The 17,177-nt window shown below is 47.1% G+C and overlaps 1 protein-coding gene across 1 annotated transcript in view; it reads right to left on the bottom strand.

Moving 5' to 3' along the window:
* Window positions 1-535: 535 nt before the first annotated feature.
* DLD (dihydrolipoamide dehydrogenase) overlaps window positions 536-17,177 on the bottom strand; it is a 37,388-nt gene continuing 20,746 nt past the window's right edge. The window contains exons 7-14 of the mRNA XM_073573547.1: window positions 11,853-11,996; window positions 11,666-11,767; window positions 11,003-11,193; window positions 10,624-10,794; window positions 9,814-10,003; window positions 1,268-1,405; window positions 972-1,061; window positions 536-893 (exon numbers count right to left, since the gene is read on the bottom strand). Of these exons, the coding sequence (XP_073429648.1) occupies window positions 828-893; window positions 972-1,061; window positions 1,268-1,405; window positions 9,814-10,003; window positions 10,624-10,794; window positions 11,003-11,193; window positions 11,666-11,767; window positions 11,853-11,996 (1,092 nt within the window). The 3' untranslated portion in view covers window positions 536-827. The remainder of the gene's footprint in view (window positions 894-971; window positions 1,062-1,267; window positions 1,406-9,813; window positions 10,004-10,623; window positions 10,795-11,002; window positions 11,194-11,665; window positions 11,768-11,852; window positions 11,997-17,177) is intronic.

Consider the following 17,177-nt stretch of genomic DNA (forward strand, 5'->3'; position numbering starts at 1 on the left):
GGTATAATTTTTGATTCTTGTATATAGTCATATGCCATATGTTCTCCCCTTAACAGTCCCCCCTTGGAGATATGCAAAATCAAAAACCCTAATCTCGTCGAGCCCATCGATCTGTCCTCCGCCGGGAACCTCCACCACCGCCGGCCCCCGCTGTCGACGGACCCCCCCCCCGCCGGTCCCGCCGCTGCCTGGCCACCCACCTCAGTCACAGCCGGCAGGAAAGACCGCAAGCCGCGGTCTTTCCTGCCGGCTGGCGGCCGCCGCCAGGACCCCCACCGCCGCCTGCCCACCATGTACACACACATACACACACGTACGTACGTACTCTGACACGTACTCCCATCTCCAGCACAGGCCGCAAACCACCCCCTTTCCTGCCGGCTGTGAGTGCACGGAGGTGGGTGGACAGGGAGCTGCGGGACACACACACACACAAACTTCCCTCCTGCAGCGGGCACACCTCTAGTCTACTATAAGCACTTTATTTTGTGTATTTTTTTTTTAAACAAAGAATAAAAAAGACACAGACGCTGTATGAAGTATGAATGTAAATTCATTAGACAGATGAAACAACTAGTTCACAGATCTTTCGCATCAAACAATCACCTTAGACTTAGTGTATCAGGTTCTCAGTATAAACCAACATTTATATTAAGTGCTTTGTACACGGGCCTTAGTCATGTATATTTCTAATTCCAAACATTGTCCAATGGGCGCTTGTCAGATCCAAGTATTGAACAGAGTATGAAACATTGACCGATATCTAAATCGCCTGCCTCTGACCCTTATAAGAAACCTATGTACACACAACCGCTTTCTTCAGCCACTTAAAAATTAATGGCTTTTCCAAATGACGCAGCTAGGTTTGCTTCTCTGAAGGCTTCTGATACCGTCTGCAAGGAAGAGACAACTTATGTATTATTTGGGAAGAGAATGAAACTTTAAAAGAAAACACAATGCTGAACACTTACTGGATGGGCATGGCATACTCTGGCTACATCTTCACATGAGGCGCCATATTCCATGGCAAGTGTGGCTTCATTAATCATCTCACCGGCACCCTGTAATCAGCGAGAATTAATAGCCACATTCACAACACAACTATTTTTTTTCCTTTATAACACTTTGATTTTAAACAAGAACACGTCATTGAACAACATTGGACCTAGTGCTGTCCACATCATTTTGTTTCGATCATTGACAGCACATGGGCCAAGTTCACATGACCATATTTTCAGCCCATGTTATATGATTGAAACAAACTTACTGATCCCAGAATATGTGCTCCCAGCAATCTGTCAGTTGTCTTGTTACTTAGGATTTTCACCAAGCCGTCTGTGTCTGCATTTGTTTTTGCCCGGCTGTTGGCAGCAAATGGAAACTTCCCAACTTTGTACTCCACACCCTGTGGAGAAACTCTTATTAGCCGACAATGAAAGATCCCGCCATTTTTTTTTTTTTTTTTTTTTTTTTAATAATGCTTGTTTTCTTTAAAAGATGGCCACCACCAAGAGTCTACCCTTCCTCCTAATCTGGTGTGCACTGAGTGTCTGGCCAGATTAACGCACCCATGTGTCACGGTTCAAGTGCGGAGCACGATTTATGGGGTGTCCGTGGGTCTCAGGATCTGAAAGACCGCTTCATATGCCTATGAAGTGGTCGAGTTTGGATCAAGAGACACAGCGAGTGTATTAATAATGGACCACAACACATGTTTGAATGCAACATTAGGACATATCAGTCTTTGGCAACAGATACAGAGGCAAGTCTATCTGCACTAGAGGGAGCATCCAATCAGTTCATGGGAAACCTGCTAGCAAACAAAGGCCACTGATCACTGTCAGCCTGTAAAGAAACAGCACTGTAAAGATTGCAGGCCAGGAGCGATGTAACCCATCACCTGCCTCTCTACCAAGAGATGCAATGACCATAGGAGGAACTGGAGAAGAAGTCAGGAAGGTGCAGTACAAGCAGATTCTAAAAGACTGCACATGATCCCCTTTAAGGGCAGAGGCAATGGGGTTCCAAAAGCAAAAAAGATCCTGTGACAGAAGAGGGCCCATCATAGTTGCATATTTTACCCCCTACACTTAAAGAGCATGGAGACCTTTTTTGGAGCAGAAGCTCTCCAAATCCTCCCAAGGCACTAAACCCGAGCGTCTGTGCCGAAAACTCAGCAAAAGGACTTAATACAAACAAAGTAGCTTCTACACTTTGTCAAATTTTGAATGAAAAGACATATACACAAAGAAATTCAGTGGGTGACCTTGTTAATGTTAGAAAGCTCCCCAGTGACAAGCTCATCACAGATGCTCCAGATTCTGACATATGATACAGTGGGTACGGAAAGTATTCAGACCCCTTTAAATTTTTTCACTATGTTTCATTGCAGCCATTTGGTAAATTTGAAAAAGTTCATTTTTTTTGCTCATTAATGTACACTCAGCAAAAATTCTACATTTGTTTTTTTTGTCAAGATGGGGTGCAAATTTATTAAAAAAGAAAAGGTAATTAGACCTACCGGTAATTGTGTTTCCAGGAATCCATCCTGACAGCACATTGGAGGACGTCCTTCTCATCCGTAGTGGGACAGGAAACCACGAGAGTTTAAAAGGATCCTCCCCTTCCCATCCCTCAGTGATTTCACAAAGTAACACCTCTGGATGGATGCAAACAGATTTTATTTAAACCAACATTCTCCATACACATGTTACATCACAGTTGTATGAAAAGTATTATCGGGAGGGATCTAACAGTGCTGTCAGGATGGATTCCTGGAAACACAATTACCGGTAGGTCTAATTACCGTTTTCCAGGTCACCACCTGACAGCACATTGGAGTAGTACCAAAGAATATTGGTCCTAGGGCGGGACTACTGCATGGAGTACCTTTCTCCCAAATGCCAGCTGTGTGGATGCTATGTCTAGTTTATAATGTTTGGAGAAAGTACTAAGACTAGACCAAGATGCTGCCCTGCAAATCTGCTCTGCCGAGGCGCCCCCCCCTTTCTGCCCATGAAGCGGCCATGGCCCTGGTTGAGTGGGCTCTAAGGTTCCCTGGGGATTTTGACCCTGTGATTTGTAGGCTATGCTAATAGTGGACCTAATCCACCTTGCTATTGTCGATTTTGATGCTTTTTTCCCTTTATTAGGACCTCTAAACTGGACAAAAAGATTACTATCCTGTCTCCAGGGTCTGGTTGCATCCAGGTACGTGAGCACAGTTTCCTTTACGTCCAAGCTATGGTAGCTTTTTTCCCTGCTATTTTTGGGAGACTGGAAGGAAGTACTACTTCCTGATTCATGTTGGAGTTTGAGACGACTTTGGGTAGGAAGGCCGGGTCAAGTCTTAACACTAACCGGTCACTGAACACCTGTAAGTAGGGCTCCTGGGTTGATAAGGCCTGCAGTTCTCCTAACCTCTTGGCTGAGGTAACTGCCACTAAGAAGGCTGTTTTAAGAGAGAGATTACGAATATTTATCTCCGTCCCTATCTGATATGGCCGTTTGCAAAGCGTATTGAGGACTAGGTTAAGGTCCCAAGGTGGTATGCTGTTCCTAATTAGGGGTTTAAGCCTTTGCACCGCTCTCGAGAACCGGGCTACCCATGGGTGTGATGATAGGGCTGTGTCATAGAATACACTCAAGGCTGATATTTGTACTCTCAGAGTACTGGGTCTAAGGCCTTTCCTGAACCCTTCCTGTAAGAAGTCGAGTATTTTCGGGATGTCAGGCTGGTCAGTTCAGACTGTCTCCTCCCCACAAAAGCTGCAGAATTTTTTCCAGATTTTATTATATATTGCCGCGGTCACGGGCTTTCTACTTGCTTGTAGAGTAGAAATGACTTCGTCCGATAGACCTCTTGCCCTTAGGACCTGCCGCTCAGGATCCAGGCTGACAACTGGAAAGCTTCCGGTTTTTGATGGAGGACCGGACCCTGATGGAGGAGGTCTTTCCCTTCTTGGTAGAAAAATGGGTTCCTCGCCCGCTAGCTTCCTGAGTAGGGGAAACCAGCTTCTTCTTGGCCAGTAGGGAACTATCAATATAACGCTGGCTCTGTCCTCGCAGATTTTTCTGAGGACCCGTGGAACGAGGGCTAGGGGCGGGAAGGCATACAACAGACCCCTGCTCCAAGACTGTGATAGGGCATCTATTCCTGCCGGATTTCCCAGGGGGTTCAGGGAGTAGAAGGTCGTAAGCTTTGCGTTCTTTGTCCGCGAACAGGTCTACCGCTGGTTGTCCCCAACGAGCGCACAGGCTGCTGAACACATCGTCGTTGAGCTCCCAGTCCGTTGCTGTTACCCTTCTCCTGCTGAGGAAGTCTGCGATCTGGTTCCGAGAGCCCTCCAGATGTACGGCCGAGATTGAGAGGACTTCCCTCTCTGCCCATCCGAAAATCTGATCTGCTAAGGCCTGAAGTGTGGGATGTCTTGGTCCGCCTTGATGGCGGAGAAAGGCTACTGTTGTGGTGTTGTCTGACAGGAGTTTGACGTGTTTGTTTCTCACGTGGGGCCTGGCGACAAGCAGCACCTTCCAGACCGCATGTAGTTCTCTGACGTTGGAGGATCTTCTGCTGTCCTCTGGACTCCATTGCCCCTGGTAATACTTTCCTGCGACGTGTCCGCCCCAGCCGAATAGACTTGCGTCCGTCACTACAACCTCCAGGGACTGGACCCATGAGACACCCCTTTTTAGGTTTCTCGGAATGGTCCACCATAGAAGCGATCTTCTGGCTCGGAGGGTTAACCGTATCTTCCTGTCCAGAGAAGTCTGCCTTCTGTCCCAGGATGTTAGAATTGCGTGTTGGAGGTCGCGGGAGTGGAACTGACTCCATCTGACACAGGAAATGCAAGAAGTCATCAGCCCCAGGATCCTCATTGCATCTCTGACCGATACCTGATTTCTCGAGAACTGACAAATTTTCTTCGGCATTGAAGTCTGTTTCTCGGCTGGTAGATACGGCATCCTTTTTTCTGAGTCTAACATGACCCCCAGGAATTTTACTCTGGGTTTGGGTATGAGATCTGATTTTGCCCAATTTATTATCCATCCTAAACTCTGCAGCGTGGAGATTGAGGATTGACAGTCGATCCTGAGCTGGGCTGCTGAATCGGCTATAAATAGGAAGTCGTCTAAGTATGGGACCACCGTGAAATTTCGGGCCCTTAGGTAGGCCACCACCTCTATTATTACTTTTGTAAAGACCCTCGGGGCCGATGCTAGGCCGAAGGGCAGGCAATGAAACTGATAGTGGTATATTGTGCCATCTTTTTCGACCGCAAACCTGAGGTATCTCTGGTGATCCGGGTGGATAGGGACATGATAATATGCGTTTTTTAGATCCAAAGTGCACATTACCACATCCCTTCCCAGAAGGGGAATCATGGATCTTATAGATTCCATTTTGAAGCACCTGTAAGACACCCATTTGTTCAGAGGTTTTAGGTTTATTATTGTTCGGGTTTCCCCCGAGGGTTTTTTTATTGCAAAGAGACTCGAGTAGTGTCCTCTGCCTTCCTCCTGGGCGGGGACCGGAGTAATTGCTTCCATGTCTAGATCTTGGATGTCCAACCACATTGGGGAAGCTGCACTGAGGCGTGAACTGGTAACCAGAAACCTGTTCGGGGGTAGGGAGCTGAATTCTATTTTGTACCCCTTTGAGATGACTTGTAATACCCAGGGGCTGGAGGTGACCTTTTGCCACTCTCCCGGGAACTTGAGTAATCGCCCCCCTACTCTGGTGGCGTCATTTCCTCCGGGAGCTGGACCCTGGGCCGGAAAAGATGTTATCTCTATTCCTATTTCTACCTTCGCCTCCTTTGGGGTAGCTCCATCTACCCGTTTTACCTTTCCCCCTGTAGTCCGCTCTCTGGTTGTAACGGGGCCTACGAAAGGGCTGGTATCTTTTACGTTTCTCCTCAGGGAAACCCTTTTTTTCATCCGACGCTTTCTCTAAAATGTCGTCGAGCACGGGCCCGAAGACCCTGCCTCCCGAGAAAGGAATTGAGCAGAGTTTATTTTTTGACTGCATGTTGCCTGTCCAATTCTTCAACCAGATAGCTCTTCTGGCTGTGTTGGACAGGGTCTGGCTTCTGGCCGAGAACCTAACTGATTCTGCTGAGGTGTCGGCCAAGAATCCCGTAGCCAACTTAAGCAAGGGGAGTGATTTTAGGATTGTTTCCCTCGGGGTTCTGTCTGACAGATGCTCCTCTAGGTCATCTATCCACAGATGCATGGAGCGTGCTACCGATGTCGTGGCTATATTTGTCTTTATGACCGCTGCTGAGCTTTCCCAGGCCCTATTTAAGAGCCCGTCTGCCTTCCGATCTAGGGGTTCCTTCAAGCTTGAGGAATCCTCAAACGGAATTGCCGTTTTCTTTGATACTTTAGCTACTGGAATATCAATTTTAGGGATCTCTTCCCAGATTTTAACCTCCTCAGGGTCGAATGGTAGACGCGACCTAAAGTCCCTGGGAATAGTTAATCTCTTCTCTGCCTCCTCCCACTCCTCCAGTATCATTGCCCGTATGTGGGTGTTTACTGGGAAGACCATCGAAGTCTGGGAGCGTAATCCCCCAAACATTTCGTCCTGTATTGAGAGGGAAGGAGGGGGTTCCTCAATCTGCATAGTCTGCCGCACCGCTCCCAATAGTTCGTCGTCCGTATCCCCAGACGAAAACAAGTATTTTCTCCCCCTTTCTGGGTGTTCTCTAGTCTCCTCTTCCTCTGCGTCAGAGTCGGACAGAATGCCTTCCGATGACGTATCAGACTCCCTCTGTCTTTTCCTGGATGGCTGGGGGTTCGCCTGCGGGGCCTGGGAGGTGGCTAGGCCGGATACCGAGGCCTGCACTTCCTCCCTAATTATTGCTCTCATATTAGACATAAACGTAGCCTGCTCCTCCCCCATTATACGCTTTGTACATGCGTCACAAAGGGTCTTCTGCCACGTGTCCTTTAGCTTTTTAGAGCAGACCGGACACTTCTTATCCTTCCGTTTAGTCTCCTTTTTCTCAGAGGTAGAGGTTCCCCCCTAGAACATATAAAATACGGGTTCTATGGGGTTTATTCTTACGGGGCCCTCCAGTGACCTCTTCAGAGGTTACTCACGTGACCCTGGCACTCTGCTCCTGCTTCCGTCTTTGCCTGGTCCTCCATGCTGGTGGTGATGGAAGTCGCTGACTGCTGAGGAGACACATACATGTGAGTGGTGACGGGCTCCCCCTGCCACCTGCCTTGTGGAGCAGAGCTGCATACCGCCTCTATTGTCGCTGCCGTTCCAATCTCCGGACGCCTGCCCTTCTCCTGATGGGACGATGCCGCCGCGGTGTGCTCAGTACCGGGTGGTCACTGCCTGAGGTGTCCTGACAGCGGCGCGGCCGGAAGTACTGCGTCCGGTCGGCAGTGACGCGCCCGTGACTCGCGCGCCGGAAATGACGTGCCCCCGGCCTCTGGCCTGTCCTCCGGTGGGGCGGGCGGCTGATGAGCGCCTGCTACAGCGCGCTCCCGCCCTCCGGACACAACGGCGTCACCCGGCGGTAGTCTGTTGTAGATGGACCGCTTGCGGGCTCTGGAACCCCAGTGGCGGTCTGCGGTGGTGGCGTCCAGGGTCGAGAGCCCCCGTCAGGGGGAAGCGACCCTGCGTCCGGGAGCAGCGCTACACCGGAGAAGCTGAGGGACCCTACATCGGGTTTCAGACGCAGATCTTATCAGGTAGGAAGGGTGAGGCTGAGCCCCCCCGATCCTGACCATCTGCATGGAACGGCCCGGATCCTCTCTCGTCGTTCCCATCCGCAGTGGGACAGGAAAAACACTGAGGGATGGGAAGGGGAGGATCCTTTTAAACTCTCGTGGTTTCCTGTCCCACTACGGATGAGAAGGACGTCCTCCAATGTGCTGTCAGGTGGTGACCTGGAAAAACAAATATCACATGGTCATAAGTATTCAGACCCTTTGCTCAGACACGCATATTTAAGTCACATGCTGTCCATTTCCTTGTGATCCTCCTTGAGATGGTTCTGCTCCTTCACTGGAGTCCAGCTGTGTTTAACTAAACTGTTAGGACTTGATTTGGAAAGACTTGATTTGGAAAGACACCCGTCTATACAAGACCTCACAGCTCACAGTGCATGTCAGACCAAATGAGAATCATGAGGACAAAGTAAATGGCTTAAAGAGCTCAGAGACAGACTTGTGGCAAGGCACACATCTGGCCAAGATTACAAAAGCATTTCTGCAGTACTCAAGGTTCCTAAGAGCAAAGTGGCCTCCATAATCCTTAAATGGAAGAAGTTTGGGACCATCAGGAGTCTTCCTAGACCTGGCCGTCCATCCAAACTGAGCAATCATGGGAGAAAAGCCTTGATGAGAGAGGTAAAGGATAACCCCAAAATCACTGTGACCGAGCTCCACAGATGCAGTAGGGAGATGGGAGAAAGTTCCACAAAGTCAACTATCACTGCAGCCCTCCACCAGTCGGGCCTTTACGGCAGAGTGGCCCAAGGGAAGCCTCTTCTCAGTGCAAGACATATGCAAGCCTGCATAGAGTTTTCTGAAAAACACATGAAGGACTCCCAGACTATGAGAAATAAGATTCTCTGGTCTCATGAGATAAACATAGAACTTTTTGGTGATAATTCTAAGTGGTATGTGTGGAGAAAACCAGGCACTGCTCATCACCTGCCCAATACAATCCCAACAGTGGGATGAAAGTCTCTTCCAGAGTGCTCTGGTCCTCAGACTTGGCCAAAGGTTCACCTTGCAACAAGACAATTACCCTAAGCACTCAGCTAAAATGACAAAGGAGTGGCTTCAGAACAACTCTGACTATTCTTGACTGGCCCAGCCACAGCCCTGACCTAAACACAGTTGAGCATCTCTGGAAAGACCAGAAAATGGCTTTCCATCAGCGTTCACCATCCAACCTGACGGAAGTGGAGAGGATCTGCAAGGAAGAATGGCAGAGGATCCCCAAATCCAGGTGTGAAAAACTTGTTGCATCATTTCCAAGAAGACTCATGGCTGTACTAGCTCAAAAGGGTGCTTCTATTCAATACATACTGAGCAAAGGGTCTGAATACTCATGACCATGTGATATTTCAGTTTTTCTTTTTTAATAAATTTGAAAAAAAAAACAAAAAACATTTCTACATTTTTGTTTTTTTCAGTCAAGATGGAGTGCAGAGTATACATTAATGAGAAAAAAAGTTAAACTTTTTTGAATTCACCAAATGGCTGCAATGAAACAAAGAGTGAAAAATTTAAAGGGGTCTGAATACTTTCTGTACCCACTGTATATGATCTGTGGAGGATACCTTGTGAAGTTACCTTCCCTGCAGCTTTGAAAGAGGAAATTAAAGAGAACCTGTGATATACAGAAGTTCCATTTATCTGCAGGTAAAGAGGATAAAATCCTGTTATGCTGGGCAGGGAACGGTGAAAGTTAGTGTACTCACCGTGTAGTGACCGACAGTCTGCTCTGCATTTATGTATACAAAACAGGTTGTCAATGCACCGGGGAGGGATTACAGCACGTCATGACTGGAAGCGAATAGCTGCAGGGAGGGCACAAGTTTGTCTCCCAGTAGCCACTGCTCTAGTAAAGCAGGCGAACATGATTTTAACGCCATTTACCTGCCGATTAACCCTACATCTGCAGGTAGATAGCCTTTCTGATTCCCTTTAACCTTTATATGCTTTTGCTGCCTCTAATGTAACAAGTCAGAATTTCTAATGGGAAAACAGTCTTTTTAAAGCAGAGAACAAGTCGAAAAACGTGAAATCTTAAAGACTAATTTTATGTAAATACAGCAATACCTCTTCTTTTAACTGCTCTTCTGATTTTCCAACCCAAGCCACCTCAGGGTGAGTATAGATCACCGATGGCACACAGTTGTAGTCAATGTGGACTGCTCCACCGGCCATGCCTTCAACACAAATTATACCTTCATCTTCAGCTTTATGGGCCAACATTGGTCCAGCTACGACATCACCAATTGCATATATGCTGTGCAAAGTAGAAAGAAAGAACTGAGAGATAGCTCAAAACAAGCTAAGCTTGGGGTTCCAATCAGTAGACACTAAGCTCATGATTGTGTTATAGAATAGTAAGATTTAAAAAGAGCACCCATGACTGTCTTAAGTGGCGAGTTTTTGCCCCTTTATTTCCACTGCCCCCCTGAATTTCTATAATCTTTGGTAATCTCAGTGGCGCTGCTCACAGGGCAGTACAACAAAAGCAAAAACTGGACATTTTTGACCCAGTGACATGTGCTCAAAGTTACAGCTGAAACTCAGAAACCAGCAGACTAAGAGAGGTGTTCCAATCAAACCTTCTAGTCTTTTTGGTTTTAATTCTGCACACAGCTGATTGTGTTAAAGTGATGTGCAGAAACCTGGCCCCATTCTCTACTAATTTTCAGTTCCATTATTTACCGGAATCATATGTTTCAGATGCAAACCATATAAGCTAGCAATCAAAGCCGTGATTTCTATATAGCCTCAAAGAACAGCTGGATATAACACAATCCTAGAACCCGCATCCGGCTGCTAGCAATATTTTCTATGCACAGTGTCCACTGCATGGAAGTAATTGAATAACGGAACTAAAAATAATGTTTTCCTTACTTTGGGATTTTTGTCTGGAATCTACTGTTGATTGGGATCCTCCCCCTGTTATCTAGATCAATTCCAAGCTCTTGTACGCCAAGGTTTTGTGTGAAGGGACGACGACCAATGCACACAAGCAAAACATCGCAGGTTATTACTTCGGCCTTCCCACCAGCTGCTGCTTCAATGCTGTTAACAGAAATGAGAATGAGGTTTTGTTATAGAGCAGAAATAAAAGGACCAGCTTTCCCCCTGCATTTCATTGCATAAGCCAATCCCTCCTTCACGCTGTGCATCACACACATCCCTCAATCTCTCTCCATTATGAACATTCCTGTTTAATATCACATTACATAGTGCCAGGGATGGCATGTTATAGGAAGCATGCCACACTTACAAAACATCAATTTTCCCATCTGCTCTTCTAGTCGCACCAGTGACCTTTGTGTTCAGCTTGAATTTGAGACCCTGCTTTTGTAGAATCCTTTGGAAGTTTTTGGAGATTTCCATGTCAATTCCTATTCCACCAACATGTCCCAAAAATTCAACTGCTGTAACATCTGCTCCCAATCGCTGCCACACAGATCCCTGAAAAAGATGATTAGCCAAAAATATCAGGTAGAGGTAATTGTACATTAGAATAATTACATCATTCTGCAGTACTGCACGATAGGCAAACGTGACCTGCAACAGTAGTTTGGATTTTACAAAGTTTCTTTGTAATAGTTTCAGTCTGTGCTAAACTTTAAAGAGGTTGTCCACTATTAAGACAACCATTTCTCACTCTGAAAGTTTGCCTGTTAAAATAAGGACACCTATACTCCCCTCCCATGCCGATGCTGTTCCAGGAAGGAGGAGACCGACACCAGCGCTGATTGGGTGCAGGGTTCAAGTGACAAAAACAAGCCCGTGTTAGCACCTAGTACGCGAGCGTGGACACCGCTGGAATTTTAACAGGGCATACAGTCAGACAGAGAAGGGGGTTCTCTTAGTAGTGGACAACCTCTTTAATGATACTTGTTACCAAATTGTAAGAGTCAATATGTGTGTGTCATCTTACCAATTCAACACCAATTACTCCACCACCAATGACCACCATCTTCTCTGGCACTTTCTTCAGGGATAATGCACCAGTGGAGGATACTACGGTCTCTTCATCAATCTGTAACGTGACAACTAGATTACTAATGTGTAAAAAAAAAAAGCATTAAATACTTTATCAGATCTGCATTATAACAATGCAATACCTCAATTCCTGGAAAGGGAGTAACCTCGGATCCCGTCGCAATAAGGATGTTCTTAGTGTTGATAACTTGTGTGCTGCCATCTGCTTTTGTTGCAGTCACTTGGTTTTTCCCTGTGACTTTTCCAAAGCCTTGAACATGTGTAACCTGCACAAGATACACTGCAAATGAGTACGGAAATGTGCATGTATACACACAATTATCATGCAAGCCATGTTGTAGCAGTATAAAGCCACTGTATCAATAGTTAAATAGAAAACAACTAAATCAGTGGCTCTCCTGGACCATCACAGCAGCCACTTGCCTAAAAGTTGTGTGGACTTCTACAATAACATGGAGAATGTAGATGCCGCTAACAAAAACTATGTGGGCTTTTTCTCATAGTGAAAAATGTAGTAGATTTTCCATTTTATTATTTTAAAATCTGCAGTGTTTCAGAGTAGCAGAGTTGTCAGATTTTAAGAAATCTCATGCAAATGCTGCAAAAAAAAGTCTACAGCGGAAAGTTGACCAGCCCTGCAGATCATCAATTTCCGCTGCAGATGGCAGTTTAAAATGCATTTTTCACATTGTATTTACTGCTGCGAGTTACAGGGCAATATTCACCCTGTAGATCAATAGAGAAAAAAATAGGAGATTTTTGTGTACTCACCGTAAAATCTCTCTTAGCCTCTAATTGGGGGACACAGAATCATGGGTGTTATGCTGCTGTCCACTAGGAGGCGACACTATGCATAATCTGAAAAAGATTAACTATGGCTCCTCCTCTGCAGTGTACACCCCTGGACGGCGTCAGCCTTCTCCAGTTTTGTGCAAAAGCATTAGGAGAAAGTTAACAGAAATAACATAACCATGCCTGTAATAAGGCCACCATGTACGAGCTCAAAGAACAATATGAGAGCTCAACTGTAACAACGGCCCGTAAGGGCAACAGGGTGGGAGCTGTGTCCCCCAATTAGAGGCTAAGAGAAAGAGATTTTACGGTGAGTACACAAAAATCTCCTTTACTCTGTCGCCTCATTGGGGGACACAGAACCATGGGACGTCCTAAAGCAGTCCCTGGGTGGGAAGCAATGGACGAATATTGTGCAGACAGGTCCCTAAACTTGTGGCACTGCCGCCTGCAGAACCCGTCTACCCAGGCTCGTATCCTCTGAGTACTAGGTATGAACTCTGTAGTGCTTCGTAAACGTGTGTAAGCTAGTCCAAGTGGCTGCCTTACACACCTGTTGTACCGAAGCCTGGTGCCGAATGGCCCAGGAGGCCCCTACCGCCCGTGTAGAGTGTGCCGTGATACCGGCCGGAAGAGAATTGTTAAGGCGGTAAGCCTCTTGAATGGTGGACTTGATCCACCTGGCAAGGGTAGCTTTGGAAGCCGGCAGACCCTTGCGAACGCCTTCCGGAAGAAGGAAAAGGGAATCAGACTTCCGGAAGGGTGCAGTCCTAGACACGTATATACGCAATGCCCTGACGAGGTCAAGCGTATGCAGACCCTTCTCCACTCTATGAACCGGAACTGGGCAAAGAGATGGCAGTGAAATTTCCTCATTGAGGTGGAAGTTGGACACAACCTTCGGAAGGAAGGATGGGACTCTACGGAGAACCACCTTGTCCTGGTGAAAGGCTAGGAAGGGCCGTCTGCAGGAGAGTGCTGACAATTCAGACACCCTGCGAAGCGAGGTGATTGCCACCAGAAAAACCACCTTCTGTGATAGAATGCGGAGTGGGACTTCCTTAAGGGGTTTGAAAGGTGGTGCCTGCAATGCTGTCAGGACCAGGTTGAGGTCCCACGTTTCCAGTGGACGTCTGTAGGGGGGAACCAATCGGGAAACCCCCTGGAGAAAGGTCCTTACTTGCGGCTTGTTAGCGATGCACCTCTGAAAAAGCACAGAGCGCTGTCACCTGGCTCTTAAGCGAGCCCAGGGATAGCCTGGCATCCAGGCCCGATTGGAGAAAGCCAAGGACTTTTGGGAGCGAATAAGGGAGTGGAATCTGGCCGCGAGATTCGCACCAGGTGAAGAAAGCTCTCCAGGTACGGTAATAAATCTTGGCGGAGGCTGGCTTCCGTGCCCTGATCATGGTTCTAATGACGTCCGTTGAAAGTCCTGCCTGGGTTAGAACCCAGGTCTCAAGGGCCACGCCGTCAAATTGAGAGCCCCTGAGTTCTGGTGGTAGAACGGGCCTTGTGACAGAAGATCGGGACGGTCGGGGAGACGCCAGGGGACGTCTGCTGTAAGTTGTACGACGTCGGCGTACCATGTACAGTGGGGCAAAAAAGTATTTAGTCAGTCAGCAATAGTGCAAGTTCCACCACTTAAAAAGATGAGAGGCGTCTGTAATTTACATCATAGGTAGACCTCAACTATGGGAGACAAACTGAGAAAAAAAAAATCCAGAAAATCACATTGTCTGTTTTTTTTTCATTTTATTTGCATATTATGGTGGAAAATAAGTATTTGGTCAGAAACAAAATTTCATCTCAATACTTTGTGATATATCCTTTGTTGGCAATGACAGAGGTCAAGTCTTCACAAGGTTGCCACACACTGTTGTTGGTATGTTGGCCCATTCCTCCATGCAGATCTCCTCTAGAGCAGTGATGTTTTTGGCTTTTCGCTTGGCAACACGGACTTTCAACTCCCTCCAAAGGTTTTCTATAGGGTTGAGATCTGGAGACTGGCTAGGCCACTCCAGGACCTTGAAATGCTTCTTACGAAGCCACTCCTTCGTTGCCCTGGCGGTGTGCTTTGGATCATTGTCATGTTGAAAGACCCAGCCACGTTTCATCTTCAATGCCCTTGCTGATGGAAGGAGGTTTGCACTCAAAATCTCACGATACATGGCCCCATTCATTCTTTCATGTACCCAGATCAGTCGTCCTGGCCCCTTTGCAGAGAAACAGCCCCAAAGCATGATGTTTCCACCACCATGCTTTACAGTAGGTATGGCGTTTGATGGATGCAACTCAGTATTCTTTTTCCTCCAAACACGACAAGTTGTGTTTCTACTAAACAGTTCCAGTTTGGTTTCATCAGACCATAGGACATTCTCCCAAAACTCCTCTGGATCATCCAAATGCTCTCTAGCAAACTTCAGACGGGCCCGGACATGTACAGGCTTAAGCAGTGGGACACGTCTGGCACTGCAGGATCTGAGTCCATGGTGGCGTAGTGTGTTACTTATGGTAGGCCTTGTTACATTGGTCCCAGCTCTCTGCAGTTCATTCACTAGGTCCCCCCGCGTGGTTCTGGGATTTTTGTTCACCGTTCTTGTGATCATTCTGACCCCACGGGGTGGGATTTTGCGTGGAGCACCAGATCGAGGGAGATTATCAGTGGTCTTGTATGTCTTCCATTTTCTAATTATTGCTCCCACAGTTGATTTCTTCACTCCAAGCTGGTTGGCTATTGCAGATTCAGTCTTCCCAGCCTGGTGCAGGGCTTCAATTTTGTTTCTGGTGTCCTTTGACAGCTCTTTGGTCTTCACCATAGTGGAGTTTGGAATCAGACTGTTTGAGGGTGTGCACAGGTGTCTTTTTATACTGATAACAAGTTTAAACAGGTGCCATTACTACAGGTAATGAGTGGAGGAAAGAGGAGACTCTTAAAGAAGAAGTTACAGGTCTGTGAGAGCCAGAAATCTTGATTGCTTGTTTCTGACCAAATACTTATTTTCCACCATAATATGCAAATAAAATGAAAAAAAAACAGACAATGTGATTTTCTGGATTTTTTTTTCTCAGTTTGTCTCCCATAGTTGAGGTCTACCTATGATGTAAATTACAGACGACTCTCATCTTTTTAAGTGGTGGAACTTGCACTATTGCTGACTGACTAAATACTTTTTTGCCCCACTGTACGTCTGGGCCAGTCTGGAGCGATCAGGATTTTTGGAACTCCCTCGTGTTTGATCTTCCCCACGAGTCTGGATATCAGGGGGGAGAGGTGGAAAGATGTACAGAAGCTGGAACTGGGTACAGTCCTGAACCAGATAATAAGAGTCAGTGATAAGCGGTCATAGAGGAGCGCTTAGGAAGCAACCCAGGGGCAGACAAAAATGTCAGGTCTCCACCGCAGCTCCAGCCGAAAACCTCCAATGGAGGATGGGAGCAATGAGAAAATCGAAATGGTCTTAGGAGCGCAGGAAAGAGACTCAGACAAGAGATGGGGTTAAACCACCACGCGTTTTGACGGAGAATCCGTCTTCATCAGGTGGAAGTTTATTAATGACATAGGGGATGGGGTATTTAAATGGGAGGCAGCCAATCACAACAGTCAAAACAGTCACATGTTACGACAAGATGAAATATTATAAAAAAAAAAAAAAAAAAAGAAATAAAAACAACTTTTTTTATGTAAGTTGTTTTTATTTCCTTTTTATTTTTTAGAATATATGATGTCATCTTGTCGTAACATGTGACTATCATAACCATCACCTGATGAAGACGGATTCTCCGTCGAAACGCGTTGTGGTTTAACCCCATCTCTTGTCGGAGTCTCTTTCCTGCGCTCCTAAGACCGTTTCCATTTTCTCATCAGTCCTGAACCAGGGCATCTGCTCCGAGCGACCGCGGATCGAGTGTCCTGGCCATGAAGTTGGAGACCTTGGCATTGAGATGGGATGCCATTAGGTCCACGTTCGGGGTCCCCCAGCGATGGCAGATCTGTCGAAAGATTTCGGGATGGAGAGACCACTCTCCCGAGTCCATTCCTTGTCTGCTTAGGAAGTCGGCTTCCCAGTTGTCCACACCCAGAATGTGGACCGCAGAGAGTACCAACCTTGTGTCTTCCACCCAATGGAGGATATGTGCCACTTCTCTCATCACCTGGGTACTGCGGGTCCCGCGTTGGTGGTTCACATATGCCCCTGCCGTGGCATTGTCCGACTGTACTCGGATATGAGAGGCTGCCAGTAAGTGACGAAAGGCTCTCAATGCCAGGAAGATGGCCCGAATTTCCAAGACGTTGATGGGCATGTTCGCTTCCACTGGTGACCACTTGCCCTGTGATGTAGGTGCACCGCACCCCAACCTGTCAGTCTCACGTTGGTGGTCAGGACCTTCCATTGACCTGAGAGAAAGGATTTTCCCGTTGCCAGTGAGGTTGGCTTGAGCCACCAGTGCAGGGACCTCCTGGTTGCCGATGTTAGCCGGAACTCCCTGTCGAGGGAGAAAGGATTCCTGTCCCAGGACTTGAGGATGGCTAGTTGAAGAGGCCTGAGGTGAAACTGAGAAAATGGTACCACCTCCATTGCTGCTGCCATCCTGCCGAGGACTCTCATGGCAAACCGGAGATCGGGGGGGGGGGATTGCGGAGGAGTATGCGAACT

This window comes from Dendrobates tinctorius, unplaced genomic scaffold (genome assembly GCF_039654945.1).
Source record: "Dendrobates tinctorius isolate UK_male_01 unplaced genomic scaffold, ASM3965494v1 ptg000035l, whole genome shotgun sequence".
Classification (NCBI taxonomy): Eukaryota; Metazoa; Chordata; class Amphibia; order Anura; family Dendrobatidae; genus Dendrobates; species Dendrobates tinctorius.